The following is a 16,761-nucleotide window of genomic DNA, read 5'->3' as shown; positions in this document are numbered from 1 at the left end:
ATTGCGAATTCTTTCGGGGGGGAAATGTATGTAAAAATAAAACTGGCAACATGCTTGTGAATTATGTTCATTTAAAAAAAAAAAAAAAAAAATTATACGAAATTATTTCACGCAAGAGGAAGTAAAAAACTGAATCGATGCCGAAAAACAAGTTATCAATGATTTTTAGAGAGAAAAAAACTAATAATCTTTTTAAAAAAAACTAATAACTGGGCTTTTATGAAATATATTTTTTTTACAAAGTGGACGTACTTAGCTTTCAAAAGTCACAGTTCAGGTTTAAACTCGTGTGTTAACTTAAAACTTTCTAACCAATTCCATATTACTATTCAAATTTAGAATTTTTTTTAAATTCTAATTTGGTTTCATATCTTGATATTTTATATCAGTTAAAATTTCATTATTAAATTTAAAAAAATATGATGCGATTTAACTTATAGACTAAAGATTAATTTAGTCTAATAATCATCTTTCTATCTCCCCCTCCAAAACTTTTGAAAAAACAGATTTTTTCGCCGCTTATTTTATTCCTTCATTAAAAATCTCAACAAAGATTCAGTAACAAATTTTTGATTATATCAGTTAATTTTCTGTCGAGTGTAACAAGTCTTACATTTAATTTATTAAAAAAGATTTTTTTAGGTAAATGTTATCAGACGTAACATAAATCATAATTGTTTTTAAATTTTAATAAGCAGAGTAGTGTATAGTATTTTTTAAGTTTATCTCTGTCCGTATAATCCTTAAACTTTTAGCTACAATATATTTAAAAGCACCTTTGATTTACAGTTGCCCTTTAGAATTTCTTAATTTTAGTTTTGATGAGAACCTCAAAAATGAATAGACATCATTTTCAAGATTTTAATGAATCAACGCATTTTTCACTTAGAAAACATTCGCACTATTAAAAATTTTCAAAATGTGTTGCATTTATATAAGCAGAGCTCAATAAATATAGGTAGTTATTAAATGAATTTTTTTTTATTATAGTTATTATTCCAGTATAACTTAATTTGTAGTCAGTTATAAAGACATAATTCTCGTTCGTGAATATAATGCTTTTATTCTTAATAAATATTTATATTTCTTTTTATCCATTTGCATTTCTCAGTCGAATATATTATCTGTTTGGATAGCTATCTACAATTATCTATTCTTATATATCTATTTATATTTCTGTCAATTTGACCGCATCATCCTTTCAAGACAATTTCAAAATATTTCATGCTTTATCATTGTTTCGAATTCATTGAAAATTACAATCCCTTCGCTTCATTTCTAAGAAAATTCGTGTCAATGTGCTTTCTAGCCGCCAAAATTTCATGCTTCGTCTGCAAATGTCACTTTCAAAGTTGCAACATTTATTAGGATTCGTGCCAAGCAATCAATCAGATAGGGAAAGCCATTTCATGTGCGGCTTCTTTGGGCGGAGCAGCGCATCTTTAAATGACGTCATTTGCTAACTTGTGTGATACCGCCTTCTAAACTTTTCTTAACTCCGCCTCTTTCGGTCTCTTTTATCCAATTGTTTTTTCATCTTGCTATTTTGATTCAAGCATGAAACTATGTAGCCACGCATGCGTCCCTTTTTGTTCTGCTATCAAAAGCTATTTCTATTTTGTCTTTTAGATCTGTAGCGCCATCTACTTGTCGATTATCTAACTAATACATATTTTTAAAGTATTTTTCCATTTTTCAAAAGTTAATTTATATTTATTTTAATTTTTTTTTTAAATTTCTACTTCAATTTAAAAGTAGTATAAATGTTTTTTTTAATAGGATTTATTTTTTGATCTGCCTATAAGAATCGTATTCCAGAAAACTTGAGGGGACTGAACTTAATATTAATTAATATTATATTAAGAATAATATAATATTAATATTAAGAATATGGCAATATCGCTTTCGCAAATCATTTTTCTATTTCAAAGTAAAGTAAAAAATAACTCAAACCAAAAGTAGTAAAAAAGAAAGGGAAAAAAAAAAAACGAAGTTTCAAATACTAATTTTTTTTTCTTCTGAATGTCACATTGCAAACAATATATGACATTTGCACTTGCCATATCTATGATATCCAAAACTACCATAATTTGTTTGTAATTAGTTTGTCCGAATTCGAATTCAATTTTTTCTATAGTTACAATTTTAAACTATTAATGAAGTTTTGCCTGCAGCATAGTGTCCCTATGCTGTGAATGGAGGAGTGAGTTATAAAAACTTATAGTCATAGTATATCTAATCTCAATAAACAAATTAATAATGGTTAATTTACTAAACTTGGCAGTTTTCTTTCGTGACTTGTAAAATGTAGTCCGAATTATCAAAAATAGCGTGTGGTGTTTTTGAATTTCAATTCAATTTTTTGACAAAATCTAGATAAAAAATACATGTTTAAAATTGTAGTTTAGAAGAGTATCTTTGTTTTCAGGTTTCTTAAAGATATCTTTGTTTCATTGTGTAATGTAAGTTAAAAAGAATTTTTCAGCTTTATTCAAAACGGTGTTCAACAAGTAAAACAAAAGCAGAACAAATTCTAAAAAGCAGACAAATGTACAATATTAAATTATGTACCCAAAATTACTAATTTTATTGCTTTATTTTTCGTAGTGTAAGTCAATAGAAGCTCAATTAGTTAACCAGCTATTTTTTTTCCCTATGAAATAATGAAAAACCATTATTTCTATTTCTTTTATTGGATGATTATCTTATTTAAATAGTTTGTTTAAAACAAAAATCAGAGCAGGGAAAACAAAAATGTAACTTATACAGTATGGTTGGTGAAATGTTTGGTTTAATTCTCCTTAATGTGCATTGAGCTGATTTTGAACCTGATTAGTTTATTATATTGCTAAATTTTATTATTCTATAAAGTTAAAAGCTTTAAAAAATATTCTTGGTTAATAATGTACTCTTTTCATTATTTCCAGGTTTCGAATAGATAACACAGACCATATAATTGATGTAAACAAAGGAAACATTCCATTTGAATATGACCAAGTCAATATCATTTGTCCTGTTTACCAACCTGGTACAAAAGAGGAGGAAGCAGAGAGATACATAATATATAATGTAAGTTTTACTATATTTTTATTTTTAATGATTTCAACAGAATAAAATTTTTATATTCTTAGCTCCTTAAATTTTCTGTGACCTGAAATGTTATAAATTTTTTTTAAAGAGAGATAATTATAGTTCAGTTAATGAAATGTATACAAATCAATTTTTATGATTCTTATTAGAATTTGTAATTTATTAGTTATATAATTTTTATGGTTCTTTCAAGAAAAATTATTTTTTATGATTGCAATTATCCATGTGCATTATTCCAACAGCTTCCTAGACAGAAATTATATCCTATGATAGGCTAAAAAGGGGTTCACATCTATGTCCCTTTCGTGTAACATGTTATATTAATTGTCACTTGTTTTTAATTATTATGATATGTATATGTTATAGATGGATACTGTATAACATGTTACTAACCTACCAAAGTATTAGTTAACTAGTATAAATTCCAATTATTTTGAAATAGAAATGATTTTTTTTACACTGATTGGAGGGGGAAAAAAAACATTATAAGCACTTGAACTGAAGAAGTCTGTATTAGTTTTTAATATAACCTTAAATTAGCATTGCCAGACTTTCAATTTTTCAGTATTTCTACTGAATTCAGTATTTTTTAGCAGTGCTTTCAGTATATTTTTGTGTAATTGTACATTAATATCTCATAACATGCTGACAAAATAGACATTTCCTAATTCAGTATGTTTTATTCTTATTGGGTCACATCTGCATTACTGATTCATACAGAAATAGGAATGAAAAAATTCACACATTTTATGCAATTTTTCAGGTTTCCAAGGAAGAGTACGATTCGTGTAGGATAACTAATCCAGAATCTCGTATCATTGCCCTCTGTGATAAACCTCATCAATATATGTATTTCACCATAACATTCAGGTCATTCACACCACAACCAGGTGGTTTAGAATTTAGACCGGGACAAGACTACTACTTCATATGTAAGTACTACATTGATTAAAATTATTTATTTTTTATATTGAACATTTTAATTTTGTATATAAGAGTTTAAAGAAATAAAGGTTATGGAAGTGGATTCAAACAAACAAACAAATATAACTTTATTGAGAACAAAAATACATAAATACAAAGAATATATATTCGTCGTCAAGAGGAAAATCCTGTCCAGGCGACAAAGAAAAGTAATACAATAAATTTAAAATAGAAATTTTAAAAAAAAGAAAAGGGGGTATTACAATCATAAATTATTTTGCTCATCATACGACGTCATATATTGTTGAACGCTGTAATAATAGAAAACAAAAAAAAAAAAATGCATGAAACTATAGATAAAAAAAATAATAAATAAATAAATAAAAAAAAATAACAAAGGTAACATAAGAAATTCATTTGGATTGGCACAAGACTGGTATAAAAAATCAAATGCTTCCTTTAAAGTGAAAAATAGAGATCTATATCGTCAATGTTCATCACAAATTGAAATAAAGCACGCTTAAAAGAAGAATATATTTTGATGTTTTGCAACTGAATTGGTAATTTATTATATATTTAGGTGCTAAGTAAAAAAACTGTTTTCTTGAAATTTCTTTTGTAAAGAGGGGAATCTCATACATTTCAGTTGGTCTCCTTTCAGACACATTAGTTTTTAATTTGCATATTAATTTATTGTTGTGTAAATAGAGTAAAATACGAAAAAATACATTATGGCAAAATGGTAATAGGTTAATTCTTGTATATATATTGGTACTAGTTACACTTGAATTATTTATATTTAGAGAATTAATAATCTTGAAGCATTTATTCTGAACTGAGATTCTACTCATAATTTTAATTGTTCTAGCTACTTATCCACAAATTGTAAATGATTATAGTTTGCAAAAAATACCACAAACTTGTAAAAACAAGTAAAAGAAGAATATTCACTTAATTTAAATTTGAGTACCGGATAGTAAATTATTTTCAAAATTATAATTTTACCTATTTCTAATGAGTTAAAACCTATTTCTTCAAATGAATTAAAATTATTTTTCCTGAAAATTATTATTCTATGTACAATTTGTGTAAATTTTGTCAATGAAAAATCAATTCATGCATATATTTTAGCTGTGTATTTTTATATGTTGACAAAATATGGCTTCAATAAAAAGATTTTTTTTTTTTTTTTTNTTTTTTTTTTTTTTGTGCATGCATGCAAAAAAAAAAAAGTTCCTTAAATCCTCAATTTATATTCCTCTAATTATTAGTTAAATAGAACTTAATTTTATCCGTACTTTATTCAAAACAATGTTGTCTTATGTGTTTTGTAAGCTGCTTCCTGAAGTTTTCTAAGCCTGAAGATTCTAAATTCTCTAAAATGTTACATAAAACATACATAAAACAAACAAGTTCTAAAACTACTAAATCTAAACATTTAACTATCATTTAACTTTTTTTTTTTTACATTTTATCTCATACTAACTTCTTTAATAATTGTTATTTTCCCCCTGTTTGGTTTTATTAATGCTTATTAGTTATCTAATATAATGTTAAAAAGTAAGAATTTTTTAATGTAAAAGAATCTTATCTCTTAATGATACATAATTTAAATTATGCATTTTTTAAGCTCTAAATATTGATTAAAATTGTGTTCTAAAATAATTTGTGTTTATGATGTAGCTACATCTGGTGGAGCGTTAGATCAAAGAATTGGCGGAAGATGTGCCACTCACAACATGAAGGTTATTTTTAAAGTATGCTGTGGACCTACTAAATGTAAGTTATTCTACATTTTTTCACTATTTATACAATTATCAATTGAACACTGATATTCACCTTGTAAATAAAAAAGTTGTTTTTTAAGTCTTAACCTCTTAGTTTCAGTTCTTTGAGTTCCCTGAATTTAAAATGCGTGAATTATTAAAAAGATTGCCTTTCATATAGTTAAACTGGGTAAATATTAAAATTAACTGTACATAATGAAGTATGCAAGCTTCTGAATGATTTAAATCCCATCACAGGCATATTAGGATATTTTTTATTAGTATTCTTATGCCTAATTCATTATTTGTAATATTTACTTTGCGCTTCACTTAACTACTTAACACATTTTATAATATGTACAATAACAAATTTTATAATATTGATGTATTCATCTGAAATTCAGTACCTGCCAGCTTCAACAGCCTCCAGTGGATTTTGACATTGACATAGTTGCTTTGATGAATATCCAAAATTGAAACATTATTTCATTCCTGAACTCAGAGAATGTTGGCATTAAGCCTTGAATGAATGTTGGATAATAAAAATTAATTTCATATTTTCTCTTGAAATCCTGAAAACAGTGCATATTTGCCAGTCTAATAGAAAAATAATTGAATCGATATTTTCAAACATTCACAATGTGTATTGAAATTTGTGTTAATATTTTCGTAATTTTAAATTATCTTTTTTTTACATTAGTTCTATCTTTTAAGGCTGTGCAAACTTTATTATTTATTTCTCTAGGTTGAACATTAGTATATGAAAAAAGTATTTAAAGAATTTTAAAATTACTTCACATATTACTTGAGAAAATGTTTTACAAAAGTAAATCATTTTAATATTTGTTTTATTTTTTCAAGTAATTGTAATTTTTATTTACTAAGGAACATTTTTATAAAATTATAAATGCAGTAAATTTTAACATACACTGTTAATTTTTTTTAGATTTAATTAAAATATCTATATTTTCAAGAAAAAATTTTTTGAAAACATATATATTTTCATAAATAAAATTTTTGTAATTGCTTCTTTCTGTGTAATTTTTGTTCAATAATATTAAACTTTTTTTTCAGCATCCACACCTGGATTACCTAGTTCAACAACCACAACTACAACAACTACTGTTTCCACAACAACTGCTGTATTATCAACAAAACCTTATCCTGTTTACCGCTTTAACAGGCCCACCCTGCCTCCTTTTAGGATACCCCCCAGTATTTATACTAGTAAATATCCTCCTTCAAAGTCATATGATTTTCCTAGAGAGGAAGAAAGAGGGAAAATGCCTTCCAAAAAGACAGGTAAAACTGGAATAAAATTATACTCACCCCTTCTTTTTAGAAAAAAATGTGCAATAATTTTTATTGCAGCTAGTCTTCTTTTTATTTATAGCATTCTCACTAAGCCGGTTTTTTTTTCTTTTTTTTTTTTTTTTCCCTTCACTTTTTTTTGTACAATACAATCATTGAAATGTGAAATTTAATGCTTTTTCAGTTTTAATAAATTATAACATAAAATGTTATCTTGATATGAAATACAATAACAAAGGTCATAAAATTAATTGTATTTTCATTTATTATTATTATTATGATCTGCTTTTTAATATATTTGTTTTGTCCTAATCTGCAGATTGATTTAATTTTGGCAATTTCATTCTTTATTCAGGCATGAGATTCTGCTGACTTTTGACAGAATTTCTGATTTTTTAAACTTTAAAGAGAGAAAATAATATAAGAAAATGCTATGCTGAATGTCTATTTATTTTTTCTTAATATTTCTACATTATTTTGTTACTTTACTTTATTATTATTTTCTCTTTAATTATTATTTATATATTAATAGTTTGTTGGTCTGTCAGTGTATAGGGGAAAGTAGGGTAAGACCAGGTAGCTAAGATTTAAAGGCATGTTGAAGCTAAACTGTTCGACCCAGAAACTGGCAGATTTAATGAAGATATTCATTGCTTAGTTGCGTACATTATATCATTACTGAAAAATCATTACTGTACAGCTCTTCCTTGTAAATGATTTTATTTTTAAAAAAAGTCTTGTGAGGTAAAACCAGGCTCACATGTTAGTTCTATTGGAAATCCAGAAATGCTAGAATTTCAGTGAAAAAATAGCAATCATTTCTATTTTATGTGACAACTTAAGAAAATCATGCATATAATTTACATGGGATGTAGTCAAGGCTGCACTCAAGGAGAGGAAAAAAAACAGACAATTTGCCCTGAGTCCTGGTCCTACCAAAATTCCTTACAAAAAATATAGTGTTTATTAATTGATTTTTTAAAAGAAATGAATTGCCGAGAATTTCTTTATGTATATAATAACTGCAATTTTGTGTTTAAAAATTCTTTGATTTAAAAATTTCTGCAGGAGGCTTTAAAAATTCTTCCAAATATGGAAAAAAAAAAGTTTTTTGTTCTTTGAAGCCTGCGGTAAATTTTTCTCCAGAACCTATTAAACCTTTCTTCAGCCTTGGATGTAGTTATCTTCTTCCTCCTTGCTCTGCAGCTTTCATAGGCCATGCATAGACACACCAAAGGGATACTGAGTCTTAACCCGAAAGCAAATGTTATCAAAGCAAAATAATGCTATAATCCGGCTAAATCTCTTTTATTTGTTTGACTATGAATCTTAAATTACTGTATCATGAGCTGATTGTTACAGTTATAAAAAATAATTATTATAACTGTTGTGACGAAATAAATAAGGCAAGCTTGAAAACGAGAGAACATTCGAGAGTTGTTACAGCAAAGCAAACTTATCTACACAGTCACTGTGAATTAATCATCAACAAGATGCCAATATGGTAGGTCCTTCTTCTTAACTACTAAAGTGTAATTCAGAGTTTGCCCTTTGGAAAACTGAACTTATTTTCACACCATCGTGGTATCTGGTCTTACCCACTCTCTCCTAGTTATACTATAGTTAAAAACGAAAAATCTTAAATAAATATGTAAATGATTTAATTGTTTCTCTTTGGGCAAAGTGGTTGCACATACTCTTTTATTATATTTCAAGTTGATAAAGTTTTTACACTTTTTGTTCTTTTCCCAATCTCATGCCTGTTTATTTTTATTTAAATTTGCGGACACANTTTTTTTTTTTTTTTTTTTTAAATTTATGTTTAAAATATTGTTAATGAATGCTGTGTTCTGTGTAGCAAGTAAAGACTAAGTTCTTGATTTTTCTGATTTCTTATATGAAGATTGATATGTTTGCAAGTCAGCTGAAATATATTTATTGATTTTGCACTACAAATTATTTATTAAAGAATTTTCTGACCTATATTCTTTAAAATTTATTCTCCAAAGTTTAATAAATTTAAGTGTCTATTTGCTCTTTGTTATAAAATTATCTATACATCTGCTATTAAATTTTTTAAGGAGTTACAGATCAAAATATTTTTTTTTAATTGATTCCTTTTTTTAAACAACAGTCAAACAGTTTATTGAAAATAACTATCCTCCATATTTCTTAAAAAATATTTTCAAAATCTTTATTTTTAATTTGAAGAAAAATTCACATCTTAATAAGTTAAAACTGGTTCATTTTGTGGCTAATGATGAATATTTCTTTAATATGTAAGAAACTTATTTGCTATTTTTGCCTCTTATTGTTTGCCATTTTTTTTATCTAAATGACAGACAATGTTTTTTTATTTTATTGTTTGCCATTTTCTTATCTAAATGACAGACAATGTGTAGATCATAATTCGGCTAAGTGCAAGACCATTATGTAACTAAAATTAGTCCATAGATATATTTTATTTTTTGGAAAAAGGATGGGTTATTTATTCCTTTATTTTCTTGGTCAATATAGTAAATACTTCAAGCAAAGTGAACAAATTTGATCTTTAATTGTTGATCTCTCCACTTCTGATAGTATAACTATCATAAAAAAGACTTAATTAAATATCTTTTTATATTAAATGTAAATTATATATATATTTTTTTTAAATAAAGACATTATTAGTGTTTTCTTTTTGTTCTTCAAATATTCAGCTTTTATTCTCTAATTACTTATTAATAAATTTCTTTGATACTTGAAACATTTTTTTTTTTTATTTAATAATGTTGAATTGTTTCCAGCTATAAATTTTAGACCATTAGTGATATCAAAAAAAGAAGGAAGACTTTTGTATATCTGTTTAAAATGCTGATTTTATTTCTCTCTATTTGCGATTAGTAAATCTCTTTGATGCTTGCAACATTGGTTTTCTATTTTTATTTAATATTGTTAAATATGTTTCCAGCAATAAATTGTTAATCATAAATTAAATCTAAAAGTAGAAGGGAGGCTTTTGTATTTATGTCTGTTTAAAATGTTAATTCTGATTTCAATAAAAAAAATCTCTTTTTGTCAAATTTTTATTTATTTATTTTGTTTATTGCAGAAGACAGAGATAAGCTGCCAAATGAAACTAGAGCTAAAAATGAAGAATTGGTCAAGAGTGCAGCCAATTATTCAAAATTACAACAAAACTGTGTTACAACTGTAGCATTACTAATGCTAATTTTATATCAGTTACTAAGCAGGTGAATAACTTTATATAATTAAATGTAAATTATCTTGTAAAAAAAGGAGCATATGAAGTCTGCTATTTTATAATTCCTTGGCTGTGATAGCTGCTGGGAATTGTCGACAGAACTTTCTTTTAAATGTGAAATTTTTCATCTGGTCATGAACTTAAGTGTTTGGTGGACACTGAATGTTTATTGTAAAACCTACACTTTTCATTTCAAGGCAAATCTTGAAATGATTCTTTGGATTTAGACTACCTGAATGCACATTGCGTGCTAGTAAATACAATGTGGCTCAAAGTTGTATAAGAAATACCTTGTGGCTCAAAGTTGCACCGGAAATACTATGCAGCTTATAGTTGCATGGGAAATACGATGTGGCTCAAAGTTGCATGGGAAATACGATGTGGCTCAAAGTTGCATGGGAAATACCATGTGACTCAAAGTTGCACAGGAAATGCTATGCAGCTTAAAGTTGCACAGGAAATACTATGCGACTCAAAGTTGTATGGAAAGTACTGTGCTGCCCAAGGCTGCTGTACTTTGATTTTCCAACGTCCAGTCATATTTGTGTCTAAATCAAGTTCATCTGTGATTTATTAATAGTTCGCTAAGAATTAAGCGGCTCGGATTTCAGTTCCGAAGAAAAAAAAAGAGACAAAATTATTTATTTGTAAATGACCAATGTGTATAAAAATGGGACATATTTATATAGTGGTATTGCTTTCCTTTTGTGAAGTCATCATTTTGTGTGTGGTTCTTCACATAACTTTACAATGCGTAATATGCTAAGTCATTAAAAATATGGACTCTTATAATTTTTCCGATTTGTGTTGTTAAGGAATGATATTCATTATATCACATATCTTAGTGTTTATAAATGTAATTAAATATCTATTACTTATTCAGGTTTAATATTAATTGGATTTTGTAAGACTTGCAAAAAGTATTCAATTCTAGACATTTTTATTGGGAGTTTATTGTAAAAAAAGAATGATATTATGTGATCTTGTTTATTGTATAAATATGTATTAATGAAAATTGCATTAATATATAAACTAAAATCTGTCACATTTATTTCTAAATGTTGCAAATAGAAGTATTGATGCATTAAATTGTTTGTCGTGCAACTATTGTTCTTAATAACATCTATTTTCTATTTTGAAAAATATGTATTTTACGGTGATAATTAATTCTTATAACATTAATATTTAAAATATTTCTTGTTTTAAAAGAAATTGTTCTTATTTTGTATAGCATTTGCTTCCAATTGTAATATTTGCAAGAAATATTTCAATTGTATTTAGGCATTAAATTTTCGGAATTTTTTATTTAAAAATAGTTAAAGCGTTTTTGTCATTAAATTACACTACATATTAATATTATACATTTTTGGTAACATTATTTATTACTTAATCCTTATAATCAATAAAAATTGCTTTTAAATTGCAAAAATTTTGCTGAAGAAGTGATGAATAATTTATAAATATCACTCTGGTTGTTAATATCTTCTATTAAAGTTTTTTTTGAAGTTAAGAAATTAATTATCGAGTAAAATAAAAATGTTCAATATGTCTTCCATTGCAAATTTTTTAATTTTTAAAAAATTTCATTTTATGAAATTTATATTAATAATTTTTTATAGATTTTAGTTACTATGTAAAACACAAACCAGAAATTCTTATTATCTTTAAGTGTTTATTATAATTATGTGGCTAAGAAATAAGTTCTTATTGATACTTCTCAAATGACTAACGATTTAATTCAGTCAATTAAAAATTTTACTAATTACTTGTTTTCTAAATTAGTAATCCAATAATAATTTGAAGTAAAAAAATTAAACAATAAAAACTGACTTAAATATTATTTTTTTTTTTTAACTTTAATATTTAACCATTCATAATTATTGTAAATAAAAATTAGAAATTGTTATATTCTAGCTTGCCCATGCAAAATATGATGTTATATAATTGAAATCATAATAAAAGTCAAACAAATATGTATTCAAGAACAATTTCTATGCTGGTTGTAGAAAATTTAAATTTAAGAAAATAGTAATTACATGATTGAATATGTGCCAAATTTTTCCACCCTCACTTAATTTAGTTATTTGGGAAGTAAGTGCCTTAAATTAGAGCAGTAGATTGATAAATAGTTTCAAAGAATAAAATTTTGTAATACATTGGCATAACATTTTATTACAAATAGTATATTCTAGCTCTTTTAAATGGATCTATTTGTGTTAGAATATAAAAACTTAAAATTAATATTGCCTATGCTGTGCCAAGTTATCCTTTAAATTTCAAGGAATTTCTGTTAAAAATAATTTTAAATTTTGAAAATTAAGGTGTTGATTTTTTTTTCAGTAGCAGTTGTATAATACTTAAATACATAAATCGTATTGACTTTTTTTTTTAAACTAGTGCATCAGTTATCATTTAGTAAAGTGCAATTTTTGCTTGTTTTGTTTTAAAAACAGCAAATTGCATTTAAAATTTTTAAAAAATTAATTTTTAATTAATATTTAATAAAATAAATTTTAAATTAACAATCATAAAAATTTCTATGGAATCATTTTTCAGCAATAATTGTGAGAAGATATTATTGCAGAAGATTTAAGATAATTCTCCGCTTAAAGTCTTCTTTTAGGATGTAGATTATTTTCGTGTTGTTACACTCATCTAATGATTTGTTAATCATTATGTTACTCAAATTATCTTTATGTATATAATGTATAAAAATATTCTTTTTGTGAATAGTAATTTAATCCATTGTAATTTTTATTGTTAGTTTTTTTTTCTTACTCTAAAAGACATAACACAAAAAATTTTTAGAAATTAATAATTGGGAATTGATTAATAAAATTTCCTCTTCTCAGTGTCTAAATTAAACTTTTATTTATTTAAATGATCGCTGAATCTTTGGTTAGCAATTTGGGTGGGGATGATATAATTTTCCCTCTATAATGCAAAATAATTATATAGAGTAGCCAAAGAAGAAATTGTACTGAAATTTATGAAATTAAATTTTTCTTCTATTTATTTCAAAAAAAACCTACAAAATCTAGTTATTTTTTATGTATTTTTTAAAATTTACAAAACATTTTAGTTTTAAGCTGCTGTTTTATACTAAATATGTTGGAGATTTGAGAAACTGAAATTCTTTTTTTTTAATTATTATTACTTATAGTTATTTTTAAGAAAAATACCGTTTACTCGTTTGAGTATTAATTAAGATCATATGCAGTTGTCAAAGAACAAAATAATCATATATATACTTTATTTTTTTATTATTTATCCCATCCCAATTATTTTTTTTTATCTTATTCAATGTTTGTTAACTACAATTTAGGTGGGTTTTTTTTCAGATCCTGTATTTTTATTTTTTTTAACTTTGTTTATTGTTTAAAAATTATATTGGCAATTTTTTTAGTAACACATGTGTTATATATGATCCTCACTACTTTATAAGTATTAAAAAAAAATTTTTATTTAAAAATTAGCAATCTCTTTTTCCTGATATCAGATTATCCCATCTGATTTATCTCATTTTTCTTTCTATCTTGTGCATTTTTTCAAAATTCATATCGTAACATACAAACTTATCTCTTCAAATATGTTGGGCATTATTAAATATGTATAAAGTTTAAAATCATGGGGTTTTTTTTATACACACCAATTAAGTATTTATTAAACACAGCTGCTTTACATGGATTGAAGTAAATATATTTTGTCTTGGGTACTAAATTTAAATTTTGTTTTACTTCATACTATCCTGAGTAAGAAGAAATTACAAGTTTTGCTAATATTTTTTAGTAATTTTGGGATTTATTCCAAAATTTTTATGGCCAGATATTTAAATTTTTCACTTTGTAGTGTAAATTTCCTTTTTATAAGATATAAGTGAAATGTAGCATTTCAAACTATTTTAATGGAATGGTGCCAAACGCAATTGCAAGTTTTGATGAAATATTTATATGAAAATGCATGTGCTCTATTAGTATACTAAGATTTCATAAATTTTTGATCTCCAAATTTTTTTTTTCAACAACAATTCTTTAATTAAAAAAATTCACATGTTGTGTGCTTCATTTGACAATAATGAAAAGATTCATCATATAAAAGCTCGGTGAGAATTTATTTTTATAAATGTGCATTTTTGTGTTATTATTTTGTAAATTATAAGTTTGCAATCATTAAGATGAAAGTTTTTAATTAATACAAAGCCATGATCAAGTTATTTTAAATTTGTACTTGTGTAAAGTCCTGCCTACCATTTTCACCTAAAATAAGAATTTGAATACTCCTAGTTAAAAAAAAAAAAACTACCACAATTTTTTTTTAATTTTGCATTCTAACAAATTAATTAAAAAAAAAATTTTAAATAACTTTTTGTTTGAATTCTCATTGAATTTGCACTTACAATATGAAATGATTAAGTGACAGTTTGACTGAATTTACATAAACTTCCCTGGTCGACAGGATTTTACATCCTTGTATTTGTATTACTACACATTTTTTTACCTTCAAAATGTTTTATTCTTCACACTTACTTTCATTGTATTATTTTGTAACATATAACCGTGAATTCATGAACCGTTTTTGAAATCAGAATCCTATTATTTCACAGTTCTAATTTTAAATGTTATTTTTATCCTATTATTCTTATTTTTTCTCTCTAAATTCTACCCTTTTCTATTTTAATTTCCTAAATTGTAAATTTGAGTGGACGTAAATTTGAGTTGTAGTGGACGAATAAATTCGATAAAATAAGAAATTTCGATCAATTATTTGCATTCTTGTGTCATGATTCAAAATGTAAATTACAGTTGTATTTTAAAGAAGAAGAAAAAAAAAATTTTGTAAAATGTCATCTATGAAAGGATGGCGTTACCTAGATGTCTTTTACAGTGTTGACAATTGTTGTAGTGTTTAAATGTTAATGATGCATTGGGTTGAACCTATGCTTGAAAGGAAATGTGAATATTCTACTTAGATTTTTCGAGCTTGGTAAATAAAATTTTTACTTGTATAATAATGTTTAGTTGTATATATTTTACAATTTGTAAGGATAATTTATGCTGTGTGAAGATGAAAGTGTCCATTATCTCATGCCATATTTCTTGCTGTTTGTAACAACTATTGCAGTTGCTGAAACATTGTGTATGTTTTGTATTTCTCAGAACAAATAAAAAATGTTTTCAATGTACATTTTCTCCTCACTTCGTCTTTTGTGCTCTGTTTTTCCCTTTTCTGATTAATATTTTAAAACATTAACCCTTTATGGTTGTATAATCTTCTCTTCCTCACCGCAGCAAAGAAATACATCTTCAAGTATTGAACCATACTGTTCATTTAAGAGGACGCTCTATCGTGGGAGAAACTTTTCATTTTGTTTCATCTTATTTGTTATTTTAAAGTTAAGAGGAAAATGAGTTCAGGTAATCCTGGAGTATACCAGGTTTCAAGTGCTAATAAAATATATCATTCAAATTATTTTAAAGTTTAGAGGAAAGTGAGTTCAGGTAATCCGTAGAATATACCAGAGGGTTTCAAATGCTGAAAAAATATATCATTCAAATTATTGCAGGATTACTCACTCACTGCATAATCTTGAAATAATTTGTTAGCGCTTTTATATTTTGAAAAATAACTTTTAGCACTAAACTTCATGGTTTACCTAAACTCGCTTTTCTAGAAATTTTAAATTAATACCTTTAATTAATTTGCTTTGAAAATGGTTCGTCCTGTAGTATAGTGTCCTTTAAGATTGATTCCAATTCAAAATAGCATTTCGGAAAATTGTGTTTAAATGTAATAAATAGATGTTTTTATAAAGATTATTTGATAACTAATGTTTCCCTTGAAAAAATAATCACTTTTTTCCCTATTGTATTTGTCTAGCAAAAATTAGCTCCCACCAATATAATGTATCTTAGCCACTATCAGTTTATTTGTGAAAATTAAATAAAGAATATCAAATGCTTATTTAGAAATTCTCCCCCTCCCCATCTCTACCCTTTCGACAGCTAAGTTCGATCCGAAAAGATGGATGCCTCTTAAAGTTTATGGATTGAGCAATGAGAATTTTAAAGATGCCTTGCTTTTATTTCTTATCTGATTGGCTAAATTTATAAATCCTCCGCACTCATTTAAACTGTTTACACGTAATTTGAATTCACATTCTCATAGCGTTTTAATGTGCTGTCAAAAAACTGTTTTTTTCTTCTTTTTTTTTTTCCCAAGATACAGATAGAACATTTTTCAACTGCAACCCCCCCNCCCCCCCCCCCAAAGTGCCTCCATTTATTGAGATCTGCAAAAGTTAGTCTGTACAAAATAAATTATAGTTGCGTATAGTTAAGTGAGATTTTTTCCCAGATAAATCACTTTTTTTTTCTTCAAAAATATTACTTGTTCCACCAAGCTTTTCAATTATTAATTAAACGTGCA

At 25.7% G+C, this 16,761-nt stretch overlaps 1 protein-coding gene across 2 annotated transcripts in view; it reads left to right on the top strand.

The window, feature by feature from the left end:
• The window catches only part of LOC107456521 (ephrin-A4), a 394,958-nt gene extending 379,441 nt beyond the window's left edge, over window positions 1–15,517 (top strand). For both annotated transcript variants that reach the window (XM_071183445.1, XM_016074397.4), the window contains exons 2-6: window positions 2,928–3,069; window positions 3,854–4,022; window positions 5,698–5,793; window positions 6,855–7,082; window positions 10,183–15,517. In XM_071183445.1, coding sequence (XP_071039546.1) covers window positions 2,928–3,069; window positions 3,854–4,022; window positions 5,698–5,793; window positions 6,855–7,082; window positions 10,183–10,328 — 781 coding nt within the window. In that variant the 3' untranslated portion in view covers window positions 10,329–15,517. The remainder of the gene's footprint in view (window positions 1–2,927; window positions 3,070–3,853; window positions 4,023–5,697; window positions 5,794–6,854; window positions 7,083–10,182) is intronic.
• The last annotated feature ends 1,244 nt before the right edge of the window (window positions 15,518–16,761 follow it).

Source organism: Parasteatoda tepidariorum, chromosome 7 (genome assembly GCF_043381705.1).
Source record: "Parasteatoda tepidariorum isolate YZ-2023 chromosome 7, CAS_Ptep_4.0, whole genome shotgun sequence".
Taxonomy (NCBI): domain Eukaryota; kingdom Metazoa; phylum Arthropoda; class Arachnida; order Araneae; family Theridiidae; genus Parasteatoda; species Parasteatoda tepidariorum.
Note: the sequence above shows the minus strand (reverse complement) of the source record. Positions and strands in the feature narration are given on the sequence as shown.